Genomic DNA, 26,992 nt, shown 5'->3' with positions numbered 1-26,992 from the left:
CCTAAAGGGAATCATGTCGTCTAACTGTTGGAGTGGGGAGAGAGTTAGTGGTTTTGCCTTCATCCAGGGAAGGAGAAGTCTGGGGAGCAGCAGGCTAGCAGGTGGGGAGCACAGCTCAGATCTCAGCAGCCCAAGCAGGTGATACCAGGAACTCAACAGTGCCGTACTGGAACTTGCTGGACACTGACTCATAATTGATTCTATACAGAGGCTGACTGCACATCGTACCTCTTTTGTTGGGTTAGTAGTGACTTCAGGACCTAACCCCATCACTGTGGGAGCAGACTCAACTCACCAAAGATTCCTCTAACAGCCGTTGATGGACAAAGGGTCCTTGGGACGGGGCCAAGCCTGAGTCTGCAGCAGACAGAACACAGATGTGAACATGCTGATGCTGGTGCCTGGTTATGTATATTAACAACTGTTTGGTTTTGAGTTTTAACCTAACAAGGAGTTTCCTCAGGGAAAATATGAATATGGCACCAGTGGGGAACTACTACTTTCCCACTGTTGTCCATTCCTGCACCAGCATGCTTTGGTCTGTGTGGCTGAAAGCCAAGACACTGCCTTGCCTACCCCCCCTAGATCCTATTAGTCCTGAGTCTCATCAGCTCTGGTTCTTGTATTTGTCCTTTTCTTTCCATTCTGATCGGAACAGCTCTAAGCTACAGTGGGCTTGTTAGCTTATCCGTCCCCACCACATTGCAACTTCCTCCTAAGACACTTAATGATCTTTTCATCCGGAGGCCAGCAAATTCTGACTGCAGGCTAAATCTGGCCTGCCACCTCTGTTTGTAAATAAAGGTTTATTAGAACACAGTCACACTCGGGGTGCCTGGGTGGCCCAGTCAATTAGGTGTCTGCCTTTGGGTCAGGTTATGGTCCCGGGATTCTGGGATCAAGCCTTGTGTCAGGCTCCCTGCTTAGTGGGGAGACTGCTTCTCCTTCACCCCCTTCTTGTGCCCTCTTTCTCTCAAATTAATAAAATCTTGTAAAAAAAAGAACAGAACCATACTCATTCATTTATATATTGTCTAAGGCCATTTTTGCACTGCAATGATAGCTTTGAGTAGTTGCAACAGAGATTGCATGTTCTACAAAACCTAAAATGTTTACTGTCTGGACCTTTATAGAAAAAGCATCCCGTCCCCTATTAATCCATCCTATACACCAGTGCCAGATTAATGTTCCCAAAATGCCATTTTACCATATCACTCTCTTGCTTAGAACCCTGCAATATGCCATTGCCTGTAGAATAAAATCGAAACTTCTTGGCCTGGCATTCAAGGCCCTCGATGGTCTAGTCCTAGCCAATCTTTTGAATCATTGATCTCTATTGCAAAGAACCAACCCTACACTTCAGATAGATTTCCCTCCTCACTGTCCCTGGAATGTGCAGGGACATTTCTACCCTTGTTCACACGTTCCCTTTTCCTGGAATGTGGCCCGCATTAATTTATATCTACCTAATTCCTACCCATTCTTAATGAACTAACTTAAAGCCTGCATCTTTCATGACCATGTCTGTTCACAGTGACCACCAGTGAGTCTACTGCTTGGGGATATAAAGTTTCACTGTTTATACCATCAGGAATATTTTTTCTGTTCAAGGCATAGTTCACTCATATCATGGTGGGCAACTCTGGAGTGAGGATTTTCTATATGAACAAAGACCCAGAGGTGGGAAAGCCTAGGTTTGTAATTAGAATACTGGCTTAGCGCATTCAGGTTCTATAACAAAATACCATAGACTGAATTTGTTTTCCACAGTTCTGGAGGCTGGGAAGCCCAAGATCAAGGCACTGGCAAATTCCCTGCCTGGTGGGGGCCTGCTTCCTGGTTCAGAGACAATTGTCTTTTCACTGTGTCCTCACATGGTAGAAGGGGTAAAAGAGTTCTCTGGGGTTTCTCATATAAGGGCACACTAGTCCCATTCAGGAGGGCTCCAATCTCATCACCTCATCACTTCCCAAAGGTCCCCACCTCCTAATTACTGTCACTTTGGCGATTAGGTTTTAACATATGGATTTAGGGGGAGGATATAAGCATTCAGTCTATAACAAACATTTAGCACACTTTCACATGCATGAAAGTATGTCTCTGCATCTTGTGTCCATGACATACTACATCTTGGATCTGGATTTAAATTTGGACCACTACATATCTTTTTTTTTCTTTAAATTTTTTTATTGTTATGTTAATCACCATACATTACATCATTAGTTTGTGATGTAGTGTTCCATGATTCATTGTTTGTGTATAACACCCAGTGCTACACGCAGAATGTGCCCTCCTTAATACCCATCACCAGGCTAACCCATCCCCCCAGGCCCCTCCCCTCTAGAACCCTCAATTTGTTTTTCAGAGTCCATCATCTCTCATGGTTCGTCTCCCCCTCCGATGTCCCCCCCTTCATTCTTCCCCTCCTGCTATCTTCTTTTTTTTTTCTTAACATATATTGCATTATTTGTTTCAGAGGTACAGATCTGTGATTCAACAGTCTTGCACAATTCACAACGCTCACCATAGCACATACCCTCCCCAATGTCTATCACCCAGCCACCCCATCCCTCCCACCCCCCACCACTCCAGCAACCCTCAGTTTGTTTCCTGAGATTAAGAATTCCTCATATCAGGGAGGTCATATGATACATGTCTTTCTCTGATTGACTTATTTCACTCAGCATAACACCCTCCAGTTCCATCCATGCCATTGCAAGCGGCAAGATCACATTCCTTTTGATGGCTGCATAATATTCCATTGTATATATATACCACCTCTTCTTATCCATTCATCTGTCGATGGACATCTTGGCTCTTTCTACAGTTTGGCTATTGTGGACATTGCTGTTATAAACATCGGGGTGCACATACCCCTTCGGATCCCTATATTTGTATCATTGGGGTAAATACCCAGTAGTGCAGTTGCTGGATCATATGGTAGCTCTATTTTCAACTTTTTGAGGAACCTCCATACTGTTTTCCAGAGTGGTTGCACCAGCTTGCATTCCCACCAACAGTGGAGGAGGGTTCCCCTTTCTCCGCATCCCCGCCAACATCTGTCATTTCCTGACTTGTTAATTTTAGCCATTCTGACGGGTGTGAGGTGGTATCTCATTGAGGTTTTGATTTGGATTTCCCTGATGCCGAGCGATGTTGAGTACTTTTTCATGGGTCTGTTGGCCATTTGGATGTCTTCTTTGGAAAATGTCTGTTCATGTCTTCTGCCCATTTCTTGATTGGATTATTTGTTCTTTGGGTGTTGAGTTTGATAAGTTCTTTATAGATTTTGGAGACTAGCCCTTTATCTGATATGTCATTTGCAAATATCTTCTTCCATTCTGTTGGTTGTCTTTTGGTTTTGTTGACTATTTCTTTTGCTGTGCAAAAGCTTTTTGTCTTGATGAAATCCCAATAGTTCATTTTTGCCCTTGCTTACCTTGCCTTTGGCGATGTTTCTAGGAAGAAGTTGCTGCGGCTGAGGTCGAAGAGGTTGCTACCTGTGTTCTCCTTTAGGATTTTGATGGACTCCTGTCTCACGTTTAGGTCTTTCAACCATTTGGAGTCTATTTTTGTGTGTGGTGTAAGGAAATGGTCCACTTTCATTCTTCTGCATGTGGCTGTCCAATTTTCCCAACACCATTTGTTGAAGAGACTGTCTTTTTTCCATTGGACATTCTTTCCTGCTTTGTCAAAGATGAGTTGACCATAGAGTTGAGGGTCCATTTCTGGGCTCTCGATTCTGTTCCATTGACCTATGTGTCTGTTTTTGTGCCAGTACCATACTGTCTTGATGATGACAGCTTTGTAATAGAGCTGGAAGTCCGGAATTGTGATGCCGCCAGCTTTGCTTTTCTTTTTCAACATTCTTCTGGCTATTCGGGGTCTTTTCTGGTTCCATACAAAATTTAGGATTATTTGTTCGATTTCTTTGAAAAAAGTGGATGGTATTTTGATGGGGATTGCATTGAATGTGTAGATTGCTCTAGGTAGCATTGACATCTTCACAATGTTTATTCTTCCAATCCATGAGCATGGAATGTTTTTCCATTTCTTTGTGTCTTCCTCAATTTCTTTCATGAGTATTTTATAGTTTTCTGAGTACAGATCCTTTGCCTCTTTGGTTAGATTTATTCCTAGGTATCTTATGGTTTTGGGTGCAATTGTAAATAGGATCGACTCCTTAATTTCTCTCTCTTTTCTCTTGTTGTTGGTGTATAGGAATGCCACTGATTTGTGTGCATTGATTTTTATATCCTGCCACTTTACTGAATTCCTGTATGAGTTCTAGCAGTTTTGGGGTGGAGTCTTTTGGGTTTTCCACATAAAGTATCATATCATCTGCAAAGAGTGAGAGTTTGACTTCCTCCTTGCTGATTTGGATGCCTTTGATTTCTTTTTGTTGTCTGATTGCTGTGGCTAGGACTTCTAATACTGTGTTGAATAGGAGTGGTGATAGTGGACATCCCTGCCACGTTCCTGACCTTAGGGGGAAAGCTCTCAGTTTTTCCCCATTGAGAATGATATTCGCTGTAGGTTTTTCATAGATGGCTTTTATGCTATTGAGGTATGTACCCTCTATCGCTATACTCTGAAGAGTTTTGATCAAGAAAGGAGGCTGTACTTTGTCAAATGCTTTTTCTGCATCTATTGAGAGGATCATATGATTCTCATTCTTTCTTTTGTTAATGTACTGTATCACACTGATTGATTTGCGCATGTTGAACCAACCTTGCAGCCCAGGGATAAATCCCACTTGGTCATGGTGAATAATCCTTTTAATGTACTGTTGGATCCTCTTGGCTAGTATTTTGGTGAGAATTTTTGCATCCATGTTCATCAAGGATATTGGTCTGTAATTCTCTTTTTTGATGGGGTCTTTGTCTGGTTTGGGGATCAAGGTAATGGTGGCCTCATGAAACAAGTTTGGAAGTTTTCCTTCCATTTCTATTTTTTGGAACAGTTTCAGAAGAATAGGTATTAATTCTTCTTGAAATGTTTGGTAGAATTCCCCTGGGAAGCCATCTGGCCCTGGGCTTTTGTTTGTTGGGAGATTTTTGATGACCGCTTCAATTTCCTTAGTGGGTATAGGTCTGTTCAGGCTTTCTGTTTCTTCCTGGTTCAGTTTTGGTAGTTGATATATCTCTAGGAATGCATCCATTTCTTCCAGGTTGTCTAATTTGCTGGCATATACTTGCTCATATTATGTTCTTATAATTGTATTTCTTTGGTGTTGGTTGTGATCTCTCCTCTTTCATTCATGATTTTATTTATTTGGGTCATTTCTCTTTTCTTTTTGATCAGTCTGGCCAGGGGTTTATCAATCTTGTTAATTCTTTCAAAGAACCAGCCTCTAGTTTCATTGATCTGTTCTACTGTTCTTTTGGTTTTTATTTCATTGATTTCTGCTCTGATCTTTATTATTTCTCTTCTCCTGCTGGGTTTAGGCTTTATTTGCTGTTTTTTCTCTAGCTCCTTTAGATGTAGGGTTAGGTTGTGTATTTGACACCTTTCTTGTTTCTTGAGAAAAGCTTGTATTGCTATATACTTCCCTCTCAGGACTGCCTTTGCTGCATCCCAAAGAGTTTGAACAGTTGTGTTTTCATTTTCATTGGTTTCCATGAATTTTTTTTATTCTTCTTTAATTTCCTGGTTGACCCATTCATTCTTTAGTAGGATGCTCTTTAGCCTCCATGTATTTGAGTTGTTTCTGACTTTCCTCTTGTGATTGAGTTCTAGTTTCAAAGCACTGTGGTCTGAAAATATGCAGGGAATGAGCCCAATCTTTTGGTACTGGTTGAGAGATGATTTATGACCTAGGATGTGATCCATTCTGGAGAATGTTCCATGGGCACTAGAGAAGAATGTGTATTCTGTTGCTTTGGATGGAATGTTCTGAATATGTCTGTGAAGTCCATTTGGTCCAGTGTGTCGTTTAAAGTCTTATTTCCTTGTTGATCTTTTGCTTAGATGATCTGTCCATTTCATTGAGGGGGGTGTTAAAGTCCCCCACTATTATTGTATTGTTGTCAATGTGTTTCTTTGCTTTTGTTATTAATTACCTTATATAATTGGCTGCTCCCATGTTAGGGGCATAGATATTTACAATTGTTAGATCTTCTTGTTGGATAGACCCTTTAAGTAGGATATAGTGTCCTTCCTCATCTCTTATTACAGTCTTTGTTTTAAAATCTAATTTGTCTGATATAAGGATTGCCACCCAGCTTTCTTTTGGTGTCCATTAGCATGGTAAATGTTTTTCCACCCCCTCACTGGCAATCTGGGGGTGTCTTTGGGTCTAAAATGAGTCTCTTGCAGACAGCATATCGATGGGTCTTGTTTTTTAATCCAATCTGATAGCCTGTGTCTTTTGATTGGGGCATTTAGCCCATTTACATTCAGGGTAACTATTGAAAGATATGAATTTAGTGCCATTGTATTGCCTGTAAGGTGACTGTTACTGTTTATTCTCTGTGTTCCTTTCTGATCTATGCTGCTTTTAGGCTCTCTCTTTGCTTAGAGGACCCCTTTCAATATTTCTTGGAGGGCTGGTTTCGTGTTTGCAAATTCCTTTAGTTTTTGTTTGTCCTGGAAGCTTTTTATCTCTCCTTCTATTTTCAATGACAACCTAGCTGGATATAGTATTCTTGGCTGCAGATTTTTCTCATTTGGTGCTCTGAATATATCATGCCAGTCCTTTCTGGCCTGCCAGGTCTCTGTGGATAGGTCTGTTGCCAATCTAATGTTTCTACCATTATAGGTTACATGTGTCTTCTCCCGAGCTGCTTTCAGGATTTTCTCTTTGTCTCTGAGACTTGTAAGTTTTACTATTAGATGTCGGAGTGTTGGCCTATTTTTATTGATTTTGAGAGGGGTTCTCTCTGCCTCCTGGATTTTGATGCCTGTTTCCTTCCCCACATTAGGGAAGTTCTCTGTTATAATTTGCTCCAATATACCTTCTGCCCCTCTCTCTCTCTTTCTTCTTCTTCTGGGATCCCAATTATTCTAATGTTGTTTCGTCTCATGGTATCACTTATCTCTCGAATTCTGCCCTCGTGATCCAGTAGTTTATCTCTCTTTTTCTCAGCTTCTTTATTTTCCATCCTTTGGTCTTCTATATCACTGATTCTCTCTTCTGCCTCATTTATCCTAGCAGTTAATGCCCCCATTTTTGATTGCACCTCATGAATAGCCTTTTTGATTTCCACTTGGTTAGATTTTAGTTCTTTTATTTCTCCAGAAAGGGTTTCTCTAATAACTTCCATGCTTTTTTCAAGCCCAGCTAGTATCTTTAAAATCATGATTCTGAACTCTAGGTCCGACATCATACTAATGTCTGTATGGAGTATGTCCCTGGCAGACGATGCTACCTCTTATTCTTTTTGTTGAGATGATTTTTTCCATCTTGTCATTTTGTCCAGAGGAGAATAGATGAATGAGAGAGCAAAATGCTAACAGGGTAACAACGTCCCCAGAAAATATACTCTAAACAAATCAGAAAAGACCTGAAACCAGGGGAAAAGAAAGGGAAAGAAAGAAAAAAGAAAGAGGAAAAAAAAGAAAAAGAAAAGGATAAAAACAAACAAAACCAGAGCAAAACAAAACAGAATATGATCAAATATGATCAGGCTGGTGCATAGATCAGTGCGACACACTAGATTTTGGGTGTATTTTGGTCTGTTAGAAGAAAGTGCCTCCCAAAATTTTAAAGAAAGAAAGACTTATATATGTACAAAATAAGGGTTGATATGATGAAGGGATTGAATATGACTGTAAAGATGAAAATTATAAAAAATTTTATAAAAGGAATTGATAAGAAGTTGTTTGGAAAATGAAAGAAGAGGATTTAAAAAAAAGAAAGAAAAAAGATAAAAAAGGGGGGGAGAGAATGTGATCAGGCAGGAGACTAGAACATAGCCATACACTAGAGATTTAGGGTATATTTTGATCTGTTAGAAGAAAGTGTATCTCAAAATTTTAAAAGAGAGAACAACTTATATATATATGCCAAAAATAAGGATAACTACTATGAAGGGATAGAATATGACTCTAAAAATTAAAAATAAAAATGTTTTTCTAAAAAAGGGATTGATAAGATGTTGGTTGAAAATGGGAAAAAGAAAAATTCAAAAAAAACCCAAAAAGACAGTTAAAAAAATTAACTTTGAAAGACTAAAGAATCATGGTAAAAAAGACATGAATTCTATGTGCAGTATTCCCCTAGCGCTGGAGTTCTCCTGTTCTCCTTGATCGGTAAACTTGGTCTTGGCTGGCTGTTCGTGCTGATCTTCTGGGGGAGGGGCCTGTTGCCGTGGTTCCCAGATGTCTTTGCTGGAGGTGGAATTGCCCCGCCTTTGCCGGTCCGGGCTAAGTAATCTGCTGGGGTTTGCTCTCAGGAGCTTCTGTTCCCTGCAAGCTCTCGGTACAGCTTTGGAGGACCAGAGTGAAAATGGCGGCCTCCCAATCTCCACCCCGAGGAGCTGAGAACTCGGGGCCCCACTCAGTGCGCACCCAGAGAAAAGCAGTCCGTCACTCCCATCTCCCTGGTCTCCGGCCGCACTGCATGCTCACCTGGCCTGTGACTGAGCGTTTCTATCTCTGGCACCCGACCCCGTGTGGAGTCTCCAAACCCAGCAGATCCCTGCGGTGCGCTCCTGCGCCGCTCCTGCTGGGGGAGGAAGGGGAGTCTCCCCGGATCTGCCGCTTGTTGGGTCCCTGCTGGAGGAGCAGTGGCCTGTCTGTGTCACCGATCACTATTTATGGCAACCCTGAGCTGAGAGCCCGCGCCTCGGCTCCGTCTCTGCAGCCGGCTTCCCTGCTCCGATACCTGGGAGCTCTGCCGCACTCAGGCACTCTCCATCTTTCTGTGACCCCGAGGGTCCTGAGACCACACTGTCCCGCGAGGGTTCCACCCCCCGCTTAGCCACTGGAGCGACGTCCCTCAGCGGAGCCGACTTCTAAAAAGTCCGATTTTGTGCTCCGCGGCTCTATCACTTGCCAGAAGCGGCCGACAGAGGCCCCCTCCCCCGCCACCTATCCTCCCAAATATCGCCTCGGAGTCACTTCTCTGCACGTCCTACCTTCCAGAAAGTGGTCGCTTTTCTGTTCAGAGAGTTGTTGCTATTCTTTTCTTCGATCTCCTGTTGAGTTCGTAGGTGTTCAGAATGGTTTGATCCCTATCCAGCTGAATTCCTGAGACCAGACGAAATCCAGGTCTCCTCCTCCTCCTCCATCTTGCTCTGCGCCCCCTGCACCACTACATATCTTTATAGCCAGTGGGAGCGAACGATAAAGTCCAGTGAGCCTACTCTTGAGGGGCTAGAGTAGCTAGGATATAGAGATGGTGGGTCGTTCCGGAGGTCCTTGCTTTGTCATGTGGCACCTCTGAGGCACTGTTTAAGGGGGCTCTTCTCATTAGACCTCACTTTCCCATCCACTGTCATATATTATATGTTCTCACACATTCTCTGGGATTAAGCAGTGTCCATAATGCGCCACTGATCGGAGTTCTTTGGTAAATGGCTAACTTCTTGGGCCTCACTTTGGCAGGGAGGTTATATCCCTGACTTGGCTATCATGTCTCCCAGCGGCTTGACATTATAAACTAATATTTCTTACAAGTCTGTGCATTGCACAGAGGAGCTTGGTTATAACACAAATCACTGCTGTGTTGATTTGAATAGCGGTGGCACCGGCACATCCCCAGAAACATAGCAACTCCTTCTGTTAGCACAGAGCCCAGCAGCCAGCCTTCCACATTATCGTATTCTCCAGAGTTTGGCTGTTGTATTGTCGGATGCCATTCTGTCTGTCTAGCAAGTTTCTCCCTGCATATGTGAGTCAAGGAAAATAATCCAGTGCCATAAATGTCTCAGCAGACCTCCCCACTGTGCACTTTGGAAACAAAACGTGGAACAAGTAAACTGTCATTAAAGGCAGGCCTTTCTGTTCTTAAATCAGTCACATTTATATGATGTCTCTTGTCTGCATTTGAGAAGTGTGGGGAAGAAAAGCATTAAGTGTGCACTCCAGTAGAAAGGTTATGCTCTGAATACAGGGGAATTACCTCCCTTTAGAGCCGGCGTCTAGGCATTACCTAGGAGTAAACATGTGGCAATAAGTATAAGAACAAATAACATTTATTGAGCATTTACTATGTGCCAGACCATTGTTCCAAATCCTTTACATTATCATCTCATTGAACCCACGCCCCAACCATATGGTTTAGGTACAAATTATGATCTCCTCTTTATGTGAGAGAAGGCTTGGACCCAGGGAGGTTAAAAGAACTTGCCAGAGGTCACACAGGTAGCAAATGGCAGAGCTGGGAGTTGGATCCAGGCAGACCAACTTCAGATTTCATATTTAACATAACCTCAGGGAGCCCCACCCACATGCAGTGCTCCCCCACCCCCACCCCGAGACTAGTTTCAGCAAAGACCACCCATCTAATTTGCATTGTTTGTGATGTCCAACAGGATGATTTGTCCTACGAAATTGGAAACTGTGTTGGATTACATGTGTATGTGATTGCGATGAGAGAAAGCTAACCCTAGAATCCCCACTGTTTCATTCTGTCATCTTTGCAGTTTATAACAACCTCTATCTTTTCGATGGAGACATTTTTATTCTTTGTCTCCAAATTAACACTGCATAGAACATGACTCTGTGAGTGTGTGTGTGTGTGTGTGTGTGTGTGTGTGTGTGTGTCTGTGTGGAAACCGCCTTTTCTTCTGGATGAAATTGCTGCAGCCTGGCTGACGGAGGAGACTCTCCCACTTGCCAAGCCCACAGCAGGCATGTTAGGGAGAAAGCTACTGGAGACGGAGAGGCAGGTGACACTGTGTGTGTGCCCAGCGTCTCTGTGAGTGTCTCTACAGATGTGTGCTGCCGCCGCTGCTTCCAGCCTTAAAATTCCTGGAGCCAACACCCACCTACTCTTATAGCCTCTCTCTCTCTTTATTTTCAAGGAAAAAAGAAAGAGGCAGACTGAAATAGAAGGCAAGCGACAGGAACTTGATGAGCAGATACTTTTGCTGCAGCATTCCAAGGTAAGTGGCTGATCCCGCGAACCTATTCCATTATTAGACATGCAGATCACACTCCAGAGAGCTGGGCAGAGCCTGCCCTGGCGTGAAGGCATTGCCGCCGACTGAGCTAGCCCTTTCTCCTTCAGTCAGGAAACCATCTCTTGGCTTTTCTTATGAATTTCTCCAATGCAGGGCATTGTTACAGCATTCCAGTTTCTGCGAGCATGAGGAGATTATAGTGTGCATGTGGACGGGTTTGGGGGCTGGTGTGTGCATGTGAAATGTGGTGGTTATATATAGAAATTGGATGGGAATTTCCACATGGTGGGTGAGGCTGTGTTCCGGGGCTGCGTCCCCAGTGCATTAGGTGCCAAGCGTGTGTCTGTTCAGAGCTTCCGAAGGACACATTGAACGTACTGTTCTTTTATGATTAAAAATCTGAATATTTTCTTTCTTGATATGGAGAAACAGGAGATAAAAGCACCGTGATCTGATAAAAGAGCAACCCTGTGTATTTCCCATGATTCAATCGTTTTGTTTCTACTTTCACAATTTTGGAAGTATTCTCTTAGAACGAGCAGTTGGCCAAGAGATGGCATTGAAATGATTTGACTTGGTTGGGTCTCCGTTGCACAGAGAGAGAGAGAGAGAGAGATGTTTCATTATTTATTTTTCTTTAAAACATAAGGCACTTAAGCATCAAAATTGATTACAGCCTACGAGAAAGCTCTGTCACTGTCACAAGGACTCCACGGGGTATAGAATGTTGCTTTCTGCAGGCTTGCAGCATATTGTGAACACATTCCAGTGACCAGCTGGGAGTTGCTGCATGCCTTCTACTGCTCTGGGCTTTTTTTAGGAAAACCTTCTCCTGCTCAACTCAAGTTGCTGTGACAGTCATGTACAGATTTGCATTGCTCAAAGGGCTGGTGGGGAAGGTGGGGCTGACTTCAGGGTGATGCTAGGTATAGATAGTTTAGATTCTTTTAAACAAGATGAGTCTTTATGATTGTATTTCCCATTCTTCTCTAGAAGATAGGGTGGTGCTAAGTGAATCCTTAAGATGAGAATTATCAGCAAGCTGATTTCAAAGAGCAGCATGACCTAAATCTGCTTAGCATATTTATCAGTTTACTATCAACTTTAACCGGAAAAATGTGTTTAAAAGGAAGAACAACAGCATGATACTGAGAATACTGACCATTTATTTTTGCTCTTGTAAATCCACTTATGGACCTTTCTTTGTAGGAGCTTACACTATATCCCATATGCTGTTACTCCTCACAACATTCCTGAGGAAGCATTGAGGGCTAAAGTTAGTATTTTCTTCTTACAGAGAGGGGGACTTAAAAACACTTAATAGAACCAAGTAAATTTTTCAAGGTCAGTCTGGACAGAGCTGGGACTCTGGCTCAGAGTACAGTCAGTGCACTCCTTATAAGAGACCAACATGTACTAACACCTCAGTGAATTCTAGGTTTAAGGTGGATTTTTTTTATGAAGGAGACTGAAAAACTGAGAGGCTGTTTTGACTAGACAGCCCCTCTTCCCTTTAAGCTCAACATGGTTCTTTGCTTTTGCTTTCCTTGAATCAAAAGGCAATAAACATATGGCAGAAGATTAAGTTTCTTTTGTCCCAACTTATCATTCTGGATGCCAGATAAGATACCAAGGACTCATTCATTGCTGATGTCCAGCACAGTATCCATCCATGTATCCATCCATCCATCCATCCATGTATCCAGCCATCAGAATTTCCAACAGAAATGGAAATACTGTTCTATTTCCAACAGAAATAACAGTAAAGAGAACTTAGTATTACATGTAGAAGCAGTGAGACTCCTTCAGCGACTCGGAAACAAGGGAATCAGATAGTTCTTTATGGTTATCCTGGTAAAATCCTCACATTGTTGATAAAATTGGCTATCTAAGGGAACACCCAGCACTTTCACCTAAGTAATCTTCCTATAACCTGGAGAGAAAAGACTGGAAGTGATGGCAATTTAATAAGTGGAGACCAATGGGTAGTAATTTTCTCTCGCTGGAAGGCCCATGTAGACAGAATGAGGGTGGATTAGTAACCTTGAACAATGAAAGCAAAACCAAAAACAACCTCAGAGGTCCCAAGGGTGGTTTATCTGGACTTCCCTGGAGAAACTCCAGCTCTGCAGGTACCAAGTTTCTATGCTCTGGTGAGGTGGGATCTGAGGTAAGCAAGGAGTGGATCAGGTGAAACTTTTCTTATGACTCTGCCTCTCTTTGTTCTGAGTCCATCATTCCCAAAATAACTGAGTTATTTTGGTGGTGCCTGACTGGGAGATATGATCACTTCAGGCACCAGAAAAGAATATGTTCTACTTTCAATCAGTTTAGCTGTTGACTGAACTTGAATAGCGTGAGTCATCTTCCCTGTGATCATTCAGTTTTGAGCTTGGCAGCCTCACCCCTGGATGGTAGTAAATTCGTTGAGGTGATAGTTCCTCTGTGAACCTCTTGGTAGAGACTCAGCCCGCTTTGTCCTGGACGCATGGCAGCCTTGTCATCCCCTTGTCCATCCTCGATAATAGTCATATTTTGGAGTGCTTAATGTGTGCCTGGGACTTTAAATACATCCCCTCAATAATGGCCACAAAATTCGTCACTGACTTAAATGGCCACTTGCCCTGTCTCACAGGTAAGGAAACAAACTCGTGAGGTCAAGTCATTTGCCCAAGAACATAGAGACGATAAGCAAGGGAACCCTGGTTGAATGCTAGGGCTTGTCTGCCTCCAAAACCAAGCCTTCTCCAGGACACTGCTTTCTTTAAATGAAATGTTCCATTTTGAATAATTTGTCTAGAGAGATGCCAATTACCATCATCATTGTCTCGTTACTGTAAGTTATACTTTAGTGGACTCCAGAAAATTTAGACCTTGTGGAGACATTATTGATTATTGGCAGTTCCTATAAGTAGAAAATATTAAGAAATATGCCAACAATATTTATTTAACAATTTATAAAATCTAGAATGCTCCCTAAAAATATACATATATATATATATACATATATATATATGCTTAGTGCAAAGTTAAATGGAAAAGCATTAGAATTAGATTTCATATTTATTAGAATATAATTCTCATTGTCAAATAGTCTATAGACACTTATTCTCATGCAATGAGGTATGAATTATTTAGATAGATTTACTGGTCTCTTGTCAAAGCAAATAAATAGAATGCAAGACAATAATTTTGATGCTTATTTGATTAATATTCTTGGTAATTTAGGATTATGCAGTGAGCAATGCCACAAAATGGAATATTGTGACTTTATATATGGACAATAAACAAATTCTGCAATGCAATAAAAGACCCAAGTACTGAAAGAGCTTCTACACTCCAGCGATCAGGAAACCTCCAAGTACTTTGAAGTCCTCGCCAAATTAAACTCAGATTTCTTTTTACAAGATACTTAGCTATATTTAGTATCTAATATTTATGATGTAAGAATTTCCAAGAAGTGCTCACATATGGGACCAGTAAGCAATTTTAATAGCTGAATTATTTTTGCTGTTTATAAGAGAAAGGAGTGCACGATCACTGCAAAAGCAAAATTTTAAAGTACAGGAAAATATAAAGAAAAAAAGCATATCAACTGTATACTGGTTGCCCAGATATAACTCACACAGAGGTATATCCTTCTATGCTTTTTCTCTAGTATATTTTTATAGATTAAGCTTTGTGACCCTTGTTCACAGGCCTCATCAGCTGGTGATTAAAATGAAATGATATTAAACATTCAGGTCCAAAATACATTCACCTTTGCCTCTTTTTTTGATTTTGGCGTATGGGCTGTTTTAAATTCTCATAAAAGGGGCGCCTGGGTGGCTCAGTCGGTTAAGCATCTGCCTTCGGCTCAGGTCATGATCTCGGGGTCCTGGGATCAAGTCCTAGGATCCAGCCCCATGTCAGGCTCCCTGCTCAGTGGGGAGTCTACCTCTCCCTCTCCCTTCCCCCCGCCGCTTGTGCTGTCTCTCAAATAAATAAATTAATAAATAAAATCTCTTACAAAACCTTGTAATTTTTGTGACATCACATCTAACATTCTTTTGCTTTATGATTTCTGACTTTGATAGGGTTCTTGCAAAGAACATCTCAAAAACTTACCTAGGATGTTTCTTGTCCTTCAATAGTTTTAACCCACCTAGAATTTCTTTTTCTATATGAAATAAGATAGGAATGACTTTACTTTTTAATGTTGGGGAGCCAGTTGTCTCAACGTGATTTATTGATGAATTCATTCTTTTCCTCACTGACTTAAATGTCTTCTTTATCATATACATATTTCTCCCTTATACTCGAGTCCATTTGTGGATTCTTCTTATTCCATGAATCTGCCACTCCTGTGCCAATACCATCCTCATCTAATCCCTCTAGCTTTTTAAATATATAATATGTATTAATAATATGTCATAAGGCAAGAGCCATCATTATTCTTCTATTGAAAAATTGTCTTGACTTTGTATTCCATGGAAACAATTACTTATTTTTATTGTTTTTATTATGTGACTTGCGATAATGTGAGTTTAAAAAAATAAATCAACTATTATATTATACCAGACAGACTAAATTTAATATTCCCTTTGCTCTCTTGGTTGAATTGCCAGAGATTTGTCTATTTTATTGGTCAGCCCAAGGTCCCAGCAAGAGTAGGCAGGAAGTATGTATTGCCACATGAATCCCTTTGGAACTGTAACAATTATAAAGGTTTGTATGACAGAGGCAGCACTGTCAGAATCAAACTGCTAATATCCCATCTTCAATACATAAGCTGCCTTTGAATTATTTATTTATGAGCAGGGAACCCTGACTAGAGTTTTTTTTTAATCCAAGCTATGAAAATTGTCATTATATTTTAAAAACCACAGCCTTTTCTTTCAAAAAGATTGAATGAAAAAAAAAAATCAAAGACTGAATTGTGGCCCTGCAAGATATTTATTGTCAACTCACCAAGGTCATCTGCTACATAGCCTGAAGGGACCAGGGGCCTTGCTGCAAACATGTTACAGTGTCTGCCACTATTGTGAACCTTTAGCACTAATTTTAGACTTTTCTTGGTTATTAGTATATGTGAAAGGCCCATTTCAAATTTTAAAATATTGAATAGACAGGTAGGGTACACAGTGTAAAGGAACTTTATGTCCCCCTTTTTCCCATCACGTCTCCACTAGCCCTGTAAACAGAGCTTGAATAGAAGTTAGAACTTGGTTTTCTTCTATCAGAAGTGTTGGTTTGGCTTCTGTGTGGACTGAAATCATGTAACAAAAACTTAATACCAAACCAAGATCTTACCAGGAGTCGATGGGGAGGAGTGATAAGAATTATCATCGTCATCATCATCCTCACTCGCTACCATAACTTCAAATATCATATATGCATCAGTGACTCCTAAATTGATATCTCCAGCTGCAGTGTCCCCTGAACTCCATGCTCTTGTATTCAGCTGTTTTCCTGACATGTCCACTTAGATGGTGTCATTTCCATTTATAAGCCTCTCAAGCTTAACCTGCCCTAAATACAAGTTTTGGTTTTCTGCTCTTCTAGCTCTTGTTCTTCCACTAGTCTTTCCAGTCTCAGGGTGAGGATACCACCATCCACCCTTTTGCTCAAACCAAATATCTATGTCACCTTTAATCCCACCCTTTCCCTTGCCCCTACATCTAATCTGTCAGCAAGTCATGTTGACTCTACCTCTAAAGTACACCCAGTGCCTTCCATTTCTTCTGCTGCTCCTTGGTTTCAAGCTAGCATGCTCTGTCACCTGATGATGTAATAGAGTCCAATCACTTATACTTTGTAATCCTGTCCCTTTCAGTCTGTTCTCTTCCTACGGTGCTTAGGATAAATGCCAAACTCCTTAGCAAGTCTGCAGTACCCTACCTAATCTGGCCCCTGCGTTCCTCTCCATCTCCAGCTTGTTCTACCTTCCCTTCCCCACCCCCCACTCACTATGGTCCAGCCGCTTGGGCATTCTGTCTGGTCCACAAACGCGCTAAACTCTGCCCCACATCTGGGCTATTACATTTGCCAGTCTCTCCCCCTGAAATTCCCTTCCTTGGATCTCAGATCTCAGCTCAAATGTTCAAGTACTCGCAGGGACTTTTCCCACCTTAAGTGTCCTCAGTCCATCCCTGTTTGTCATATTGTCCTGCCTACCTCCTGCCATCCATGTATCACAGTCTGAAATTATCTTGCATCCTTGTTTATTGGGACAAAAGCTTGGTGATCCTGGTGACTTGCCTGTCTTCCAGAGCAGTGTCTGAAGGACCTGGCAGAGTGTCTAGCACATAGGGAGTGGATGGGGACACCACTGTTCCTGAGATGGGGATGCAGGAGGAGAGACAGCTGTGTGGAAGGATGATGAGCTCCTTTTCGGATCAGTGTTTGGCTAACCAGTGGGAAAGTTTATGCATTCTCCAGGTGTTTGGATAATCACAGGTTCTTATGCAGGGATATTCAAATTGTGGACCTTAGACCAGGACCGTCAATGGCAGCATCACCTGGGAGCTTATTAAAATTCAGATTCCTTGGCCTTATCCCAAACTTCGAGAATCGACATCTGGGAGTCAGAATCTGTGCTTTCGCAAGCTCTCCTGTAAGCCTTTTGCATACTTCCTTTGTCTTGACTCCTCATAGTTGCATCCACTTGACAAAGGTGAAGTTTGACAGTTCTTCACCCCTGTAAGCTATGATACAATTTTTTGGTATATGCAGTTTGGACATAAAAAAAATGAAAAGTTTTTATTTTTAGTGTTCACTTCTGCCATGCTCTGCTTGTCACTTAATTCTGAAACACACAGGCAGCCAATAGGGACCAGAACAGTAGAGGGAAACTGGTGCTTTCGTTGGGTGTTTGTGATCAGCACGCACAAGTGCATTATATTCCAAAGCTGTAGCACAGCCGACCCTCAGAGACAACAGGAGGGAATCTGGCATAGGTTAAGGGAATCTTCAGTGGTAAACGTATTAGAATCGGTGGTTTGCCCTAGCAGCATTACTTTAGGACCAAGTGAAAAAAAATCAACTTTGCTTTTTTGTTTTTATAATGTCCAAACACTTTTGTGAAATGGACTTCCTTGAGACCAGGCCCACTGTCTTGTTCTGTTAGAATCTCTCTTCTTGGCTCCAGCTGTTGGGGATGCTTGGGTGACATCACTCACTGCCTTATCCAGAGAAGAGACAGATGTGAGGGCACATGTGCTCTTCGTGTTCATGGTCACCAGACTGCTCTTGTCAGAAGTACTGGTGGATGGCTAGGACTCAATTAGCCAGAAATGAGCGGTTAGACCCTTTCCTTGGTGGCAGGAGGCACAGTGTGAAGAAGAGCAGACAGAACATTCCCAGAAGCAGCCACTGTATCACGTTTCAAGAAGCCCCAGCTGCAGAGCATCCCTGCTGGGGCAGAGAAGACTGGGTCTGTCCATGGCTGCATTTTCAGAACAGTACACACACCAAGACCAAGGTTGCCAATAGATCTGTCCCCCAGTAATCCTAATAGGGTGTTTACCCTCTATGGGTTGAGCTAGGTGAGTATCAAACATTTCAGCTCAGGGAGCACTATGAATGAAAGTGTGACACCCTCCTCCCAAGAAATTAGAATGAGAGTTGAGATTTTTCCAATTCACCCATTTACTCATTCATTCCCTGGAACTGGGCTGGGTGCGGCAATGAGATGCAAAGATGAATGAAGAAGAGTCCCAGCCTTTGAAGAGCTGGGAGTTCAGAGGAGGAAAGATACAAAAAGAAAGAATTGGAGAACAGCGTAAGAGTGCACTGGAATATGTTCTCTGCTAGAGGAGACAGAGCAGAGAGCCATGGATCCTGCCAGTGGGAGCGGGGAAGGCTTCATTTTACCTGCTCTTTCTCAGATGAAGGGAGGAGAGGCCAGAGGAACAGCATGGACAACAATAATAAACATTTCTCTAGTACTAAGTATGGACTCAGCACTTGCGTATGAACTCATTTAATCCTCATGACAAGCCTGAGGTGGGCTCTGTCATCATGTCCATTTTACAGATGAGAAAACTGAGGTTTGGTAAGGCTGATAAGACTGTCTAAGGTCACACAGCTAATAAGTGGGAGCCTGGCTCCAGAATTCAGGCTGTTAACCACTGTTTGACATGGCTTCTCACTGTGTGTGAGCATGATACCTGGAGAATTTTGAGTGGAGAACAGTGGTTTTGAATTTTTTTTTTCCTGTAGCCCACTTAGAAAGAGAAACCAATTTAACCCACTCATCCCCACTTTCCAGTGGAAGAAACGTCTCTGTAATAAAGCTATGGAGAATGTAGCAGTTTGCTAGAGCTCCTATAACAAAGACCACAACTGGGCGGCTCAAACACCAGACACATTCTCATCATTCTGGAGGCTAGAAGTCCAAGATCAAGGTGTCAGTAGGGTTAGCTTCTTCTAATGCTCTCTCCTAATGCTCTCTCCTTGACTTGTAGATGGCTGTCTTCCTTTGGTGTCTTTATGTGGTCTTCTTTCTGTGCATGTCTTTGTCCTAATCTCCACTTCTTATAAGGACACCAGTCATACTGGATTAGAGCCCATTCCAATGACCTCATTTAACCTTCAAGACCCTATTTCCAAACACAGTCACATTATGAGGGAGGAGGGGTTAGGACTTCAACATATGAATTGGTGGGGGGAGGAGCTATAATTTATTTATTTATTTTTTTGAAGATTTTATTTATTTATTTGACGGAGAGAGAGACAGTGACAGCAGGAACACAAGCAGGGGGAGTGGGAGAGGGAGAAGCAGGCTTCCCGCGGAGCAGGGAGCCTGACACGGTGCTCGATCCCAGGACCCTGGGATCATGACCTGAGCCAAAGGCAGACGCTTAACGACTGAGCCACCCAGGCACCCCGAGGACCTATAATTTAGCCCATAAGAAAGAGCAATCAATGTAAACAAATTGTACTGTGAGCTTTTACACATGATTTTATATTATTAAACAATGCCCTAGAAACTTTTAAAGTACTTTTTTGACACTATCCTTGGTGGTAGTTGTAAATACATTTACACGCACCCTGTTACCAATGATGTATAACTGTTTAAATTGGGTAAGGGCAGCTTCTGTGTACAATCTCTTTAGCATACAGTTGCAATAACTTACATATGAACAACCTCATGTCTTTAGTGAGTGGAAAGCTACAGGTCAAGTGCCATAAATATGCTTCCCTATGTACTGTATGTAGGGATAACCAAACAGACGTCCACCAAAAACGATCTATAATTAAAGGGCAAGAATAAAACCAGTGAAGACTATGTCTACCTGGACACCACACCGAGGCATTGGTAACAAAAAGTCCAGTCAGAAGTGTAGGAATTGGGGGTGCCTGGGTGGCTCAGTCATTAAGCGTCTGCCTTCGGCTCAGGTCATGATCCCAGGGTCCTGGGATTGAGCACCGTGTCAGGCTCCCTGCTCCGCGGGAAGCCTGCTTCTCCCTCTCCCACTCCCCCTGCTTGTATTCCCTCTCTCACTGTCAAATAAATCAATTAAATCTTAAAAAAAAAAAAAGAAGTGTAGAAATTCTAGCCATTGGAACTTGCACCTGTGCATGCAGCAGGGGCTTCATAGCCCTGCGTAGCTGCTGGATTTCTCAATAGAATGGTGAATCAGAACCGTTAATGAATTCTTACTATTACTAAATGTTGGTAATTTTTAGTAACTCATTTTATAGTTTCATCATAAGTAGCTCTTATTCCTTGATCTCAAGACTAATGTGAGCCTCTGGAATTGTCTACCTTTTGCTTGTAAGAGCTGTAGAAAGGAAACTGAAGTGAGTATGAATTCTGTGTCCACAATATTAGAGATATTCCACTCTCTCATTTCTGTACATCATATTTAATTGGCTGCAAGCCATGCATAACCTGGCTCTTAGTCATTATAAGGGCTCCCTTTCCTTTACCTTGCTCAGCCTACCTGATGAGGTCAAGCCAGATTCTGATGGAGGTGATGCTGGGATCCAGGGAACCCAGTGCTTACACTATGTTGAATGGCCTCATAGCCATTCTGGGACCAGGGAAAAACTGGTGACATGCCCTGCTTACAGCGCTCCATTCCCGGGACCACTGACCTGCCAAGGGGACGCTCAGCCATGATGCCCAGGGTCCAACGCCTGCAAACATCCAATAACCACCATCTGCCATCTAGGGACCATGTAATGGAAACCCAAATCAAAAATCCTCTCCCACGCCTTCCTCACCTTGCTCTTTGTTTTAGGGAGTTTTAGCATGCCTTTCTTTTGAGCTGTTTTCATTTCCCTTGTCAAAGCAGTAATGGCTCCCTCCCAGCCATTGATGTGAAACTCAAAACTTTTTTATTTCAGGGCACCTGGTTGGCTCAGTCAGTTAAGCATCCAACTCTTGATCTCAGCTCACGTCTTGGTCTCAGGGTTGTGAGTTTAAGCCCTACATTGGGCTCCACCTGAGCCTACTAAAAAAAACAAAACAAAACAAAAAAACAACCCACCTTTTTATTTCACTTCACAATGTATTTGTACACTGGTGCAAATGGAGTGCATGATTTTAATACCATTTGGAGACCACTGCTGAGGATGGCTGGGAATCATTAAAAAACTTCTAAGAAGCATGACATAATCTTTTTTTAAAAAAAGAAACACCTTAAGATGGGCTCGATATAGGGTGATCTTAAGAAATTATATAATGGAATTGCAGTAGCACAGAAAAATGTCCTTATGTTTTAGAGATTCATACTGAAATACTTATGGGTGAAATGTCATGATGTTTGTTATTTCCTTTAAAATGCTGTGGTGAAAAATTTGTGGGAAATACGGCAACTGTTTATCATTGTAAAGCTAGATGAGTTACATGGGCATTCATTATACTGTTTCCTGTTTTTCTGTATGTTTTCAAAAGCTTTTTATAGTAGGAAATGCAGAAATAAACCCCTCTGGTGGCTCTCTAGGGGTTAGGCCTGAGGGAAGTCGGGAGCCAAGTTAGTGAGGAGGCGAAGGCAGCAATTCAGGTGACCACTGATGAGGGGCGGAGCTAAAACCGAGGCACCGCGACACAGAGAAGGCTGTGGACTGAAAGGTATCATCTAGTCTGTTCTCTTCCCTCCTTCCCACAGTCCAAAGTGCTTCGGGAAAAATGGCTGCTGCAGGGTATCCCCGCTGGAACTGCCGAAGAGGAGGAAGCCAGGAGGCGGCAGTCTGAGGAAGATGAGTTCAGAGTCAAACAACTGGAAGATAACATCCAGAGGTAGGTGGTTCCCAGCGCCCGCACCACACCGCCCCCAACCACCTCCCCGCGCCGGGGTCTTACAGTGCAGTAACCGCTACTGTCCTCCAGGGGGCCCTTCTCCGCGCCGACCCCTTTGCCCAGAGCTTGGGAATTCTCTTCCTAAAAACAGAGTACATTGGTATCGTTTTAACGTTTCCAGATAACCCCGAGTTATTACTCTAAGTACTAATTACTGTATGGGGCTGTCATTCGGTACGGTGATGTTTTCCCTGAACAATGAGGTGTTGGAAGCAGCTTGCCCCTTCACTAAACGACCACCTTTTGTGTTCTTCCCCTAGCTTTTGCCTTTTTCCTCCTGTGAGTCAGGCTGTTAGCTGTTACTGCTGCTGCAGTGGGTCTGTTTCCTACATTTGATCAATCTGAAGTGGGGAAACGGTAGCCAGGGGTCTGAGAACGATAGACGTGCTGAATGAGGGCAGCACTGTGAGTTATGTGCCTGCACTCTAAAAATTAACTTTGTACTGTCTGCTTGCGCTGCTCAGAGGGTGAGTTGGTTCCTTTATGGTTCTCAACCAAGTTCTGAACATTTCTGTCTGGGAGATAAGTGACCTTCCTGTGGCCAGTGGTTGGCCAGGCTCACACAGAAGCAAAAACATAGGTTTGCGCTTAAACACTGTAGTCATACCAGGTCCCAGGACACGTAGCCAGAGATATGAGATGGGGGTGGAAGGTGGTGATCAGAGATGTCTTAGAACCAAATCTCCCTCTCCACCCCATCTCACCAACCCCACCTCAAATCTCAGCCTCAAGAGCTTCATCTCTTTCTCCTGAGGGTGCAAACTCATTTAGAATAAAAGGGCAAGAGCTACCTCGCTACCAGCCTTTATACCCAAGCATGAATAAGGACTGTGAAGAGTCCTTAGGGACTCCAGTAGTGTCACCAGAGGGAAAAGCAGACTGGCCATAAGCCCTAAAGGCCTGGGTCCCTGTTTGCTTGGGCCCTAATGTCCCTTGAAGAGTTCTCAAGAGCAGCTTAGCTAAATTTTGCGTGTGGGGGAAATTCACTAAGAAGAAGTTTGTATGTGATGTGCATATGTGTGTGTGCATATACACACATGCATATATGTGAATATATACACATGTGCATGCGCACACATATGTGAATATGTGTGTACACGTGTGCACATACACAGGTATGTGAATATGTGCACACACATGTATATATGTGGGTGTGCACATGTGTGCATGCGATTGTGCACATGTGTGTGATTATGTACACACGTGCACGTGTACGTGCATGTGATTGTGCACGTGTGTGCATGTGCACACATATGTATGTGAATGTGTGTGCACATGTGTGCATACACACACATTTTTAGCATACAAAGGGTAAAGGCTTAACTATTACCAACCATTTTAGATAGATAGCTAGTTAGATCTCTCTATATATATCATTAGAAGAAAAAATCTTTGTACTAGAAATACGACATCACCCTGGTGAGGACAAGTACCTCTAGGAAGTAGGAAAGATCTCCTGTTAGAAGCCCAGAAGGGGGCGCCTGGGTGGCTCAGCTGGTTAAGCGACTGCCTTCGGCTCAGGTCATGATTCTGGAGTCCCAGGATCAAGTCCCACATCGGGCTTCCCGCTCAGCGGGGAGTCTGTTCTCCCTCTGACCCTCCCCCCTCTCATGCTCTCTTTCTCTCTCATTCTCTCTCTCAAATAAATAAATAAATAAAATCTTTAAAAAAAAAAAAAAAAAGAAGCCAGAAGGTAGAGGGGGAAGGGGCAGGAGCCAGTCACTCAGAGTCCTGAGCCTCGGGAGTTGCTCTCCTCCCAAGTGGCTCAGCTGGCTGTCTCTTAGACAAGACGAGGGAGCCAAGGATTGTTGGAAATACTGACAACAAGTTGGGGAGGAAAGGCCACTCAGAGAAGTGGTTTTACAGGACTTCTCAGAAGTGGCAAGTCCATGGTGCTTTCAGCTGTAGGTGACAGTTGATATAATACAGTGGCATCGCTTTGTCTACTCTTTTTAAAGGTTCCATTGTTTTCCTGCATCTTTCTCACTGGCTGTACATACTCACCTCAGAAAGGTCTGGCGCAGAGCAGAAGCTCCACAACTTTTTGTTGAATGAAGAATTGAGACCGGGTACGCCACATCTCAGGGAACCCCTGCCCGGCAGAGGAGGCCTGGAAGATTATTCTCCAGGCTAACTTCATCCTAGCAGCCAAGTGGCCTGAGCACAGTCTATTCACTACCTCGGATGTGAAGGGAGGCAGTGCACACACTGAGGGGCAGAAAATTTTCTTTAAAATCATTTTTCAGACACTGTGTATATTTTCTCACTGAACCTGACCTGTTCATTCATTTCATCCATTAAGTGTCATAGATGGAATGCAGGAAGGATTTGGAAAATAGGATAAAATTCGTTCTATGACCTTTTCTGTTTTGTTTTTGTTTTAACGGCATTAGAAAACGTGGTCTTCCTACCAAATTGGCAGTTTGGCTTCGGCTTGCGTATTCATATACCATTATTTTGACCTCACAGGTGGTAACTTTACCTGTGGGATGAGCCATCACATGGAGGGAGAATCTTAAATTGAGACTCAGTTTTGGCTAAATTGACTCCCGGAGTGAGGAATAAGAGTTAGGGGCTGGTTTATTGTTTATGTGAGCATCACCATATTTAGAAAAATAAGGAGAATCTCTTTTTATCTTTTGAGTCAACAGAATAAAGAGCTCAGTCATGTATGCAGGCAATCTCTTGGAGCCCATTAAAGAGACAGATAGCCAAGCCAGAAGGAAAGAAATCACAGCAGCCTAAAAGGGCAGGGATGCATGTGCTTAGGCCTGGATTCAGGGGGCATTTCCTTCTGCCACAGTCACGGCTCTGCTGGGCTGTGGCCATTTGCTGGCGGATGAGCTATGTTCCCTGGAGCAGGGCTGCCGGTAGGCATCAGTTCTTCCTCAGAGCCTCTGGAGGGAGGAGCGTCTTCCTACCCTGGAAGTCAGTTTCTGCTTCTTCTCATCTTACTCGCAACTTGTCTACTGGAGAACCGTTAGCATCTTTAAGTTCCAGTGCCCAGGGAAGAAAGGAGCTGTCCTTCCTCTTCCCTTAAAGGACACTGAGCCACCTAAGCTGCTTTCCTTAGTCAGGCATGGGTTAGTTCGCTCTCTCAGTCCTATAGCCCCTTGAACAGCCCTAACGTCTCATCGGAAGCACAGGCATCCTGCAGTCTTACAGACTGTGTGGATGGGCTGTTCTGGCTCTGCTCATTTTGGCTGAGCTCAGTTAGGTGACCCCAAGACATAGGTTGGACGAGTCTGTGCTTTCTTCCCCCGGCACTAATGAGCTAACCATGACTGTTTCCTTTTATGGCGATGGCAGAGGAGCCAGGGAACTGAGAGGAAACAGAACTGCCCATAAGCCATTAGCCACAGCAAGTCATGGCCACCCCCAAAACCAAGGCGGGGAGACAGACAGTCCACCTTTGGTGGAAGGAACTTCACAGTTGTGTGGCAGAGGGCACAGATGCAGGGAAGGATGAGAATGGGGGCTAATAATTCACTCTTCCAGAAGCATGATTGTTCAAGAGAAAACTGCAAGCATTAGCGAAAGTATAGAAAAGCAAATTCATGAGGAGGAAGATGAGCTAAAAATCTTGAGAATTCAGAGGGACAGGGAGAAGAGAATGAGAGAAAACAGGAATGGCGTTGAAATCAAATTCAGATTCTGATCTTTATATAATAGGAATCCCAGAAATTGGCTACAGATCAAATGCAGAAGAACCACCAAATAAAGGAATTCTAAAGGGAGCTTTCTTTGTTTGAATCAGAATATCAATCTTTAGATCTTTAGATTTGAGTCCACTAATCTAAGTCACTCCTGAGTAGTAAAATAAATTCTCCTAAAGAGATATGCATGGGGCGCCCAGGTGGCTCAGTCGGTTAAGCCTCCGACTCTTGATTTCAGCTCAGGTCATGATCTCATGTGAGATCGAGCTGCATGTCAGGCTCCATGCTGTGTGTGGAGCCTGCTTAAGATTCCGTCTTCCCCTCCCTCTGTCCTGCCTCAGCCCACTCACTCTCGCTAAAAAAAAAAAAAAAAAAAAAAAATTAAAAAAAAAAAAAGGGCAAACTGTTTTCAAACCATAAAGTTGATTAGTACTGTTGTGCCCTGAAGGTATTTTAGTCCCTGCTGGTGAACCAAGAGTAGCTTGAAGAACCTGAAGGAACAATAGAGAATAGTAATCAAAAAGCGGGGAGAATGCATACAAGGATAGATTAAGGGACATCTGTGTCATTTAAGTTTGGAGAAAGAAATGGTAATAGCACCCTAACTCAGAACCTCAGTGTAGGTCGGATTTAGGCCATGTCTTAATTCTTTATGTCTGAATATTTAATTAATATTAACTAAGTTAATATTAATCAATTCTTGAAGTCTGAATATAATAAAGACTTCAAATAAAGCACGAGAATTTGCACTTAAACGTGTCTCTTTCCTTAGATATCTTCAGGAGGAAAGAACATGACCATATTTCCATTCCTGAGTCTACAATTCTTTATAGTGCCAGTAGTCATACAACGAATTCCAGGTTTCCAGGCATGTCTTTTACCAAAGTGTTATTTGTAAATTGGTGGTTGTTTGGAATGAAGAATATTGTCTCTCTTCCAAGAACGTTATATGTGGTGCTTAGATTTTGAAGGCAGCA

General features: G+C 42.8%; 1 protein-coding gene across 6 annotated transcripts in view; it reads left to right on the top strand.

Moving 5' to 3' along the window:
- Window positions 1-26,992, top strand: part of LOC112836697 (PALM2-AKAP2 fusion protein) — a 280,648-nt gene that overhangs the window by 200,900 nt on the left and 52,756 nt on the right. For all 6 annotated transcript variants that reach the window (XM_073876580.1, XM_073876582.1, XM_073876581.1 and 3 more), the window contains 2 exons: window positions 10,971-11,051; window positions 22,169-22,299. In XM_073876580.1, coding sequence (XP_073732681.1) covers window positions 10,971-11,051; window positions 22,169-22,299 — 212 coding nt within the window. The remainder of the gene's footprint in view (window positions 1-10,970; window positions 11,052-22,168; window positions 22,300-26,992) is intronic.

The sequence above is a fragment of the Callorhinus ursinus genome, unplaced genomic scaffold (assembly GCF_003265705.2).
Source record: "Callorhinus ursinus isolate GAN/ISIS: 27379988/994484 unplaced genomic scaffold, GSC_fseal_2.0 scaffold24, whole genome shotgun sequence".
Classification (NCBI taxonomy): domain Eukaryota; kingdom Metazoa; phylum Chordata; class Mammalia; order Carnivora; family Otariidae; genus Callorhinus; species Callorhinus ursinus.
Note: the sequence above shows the minus strand (reverse complement) of the source record. Positions and strands in the feature narration are given on the sequence as shown.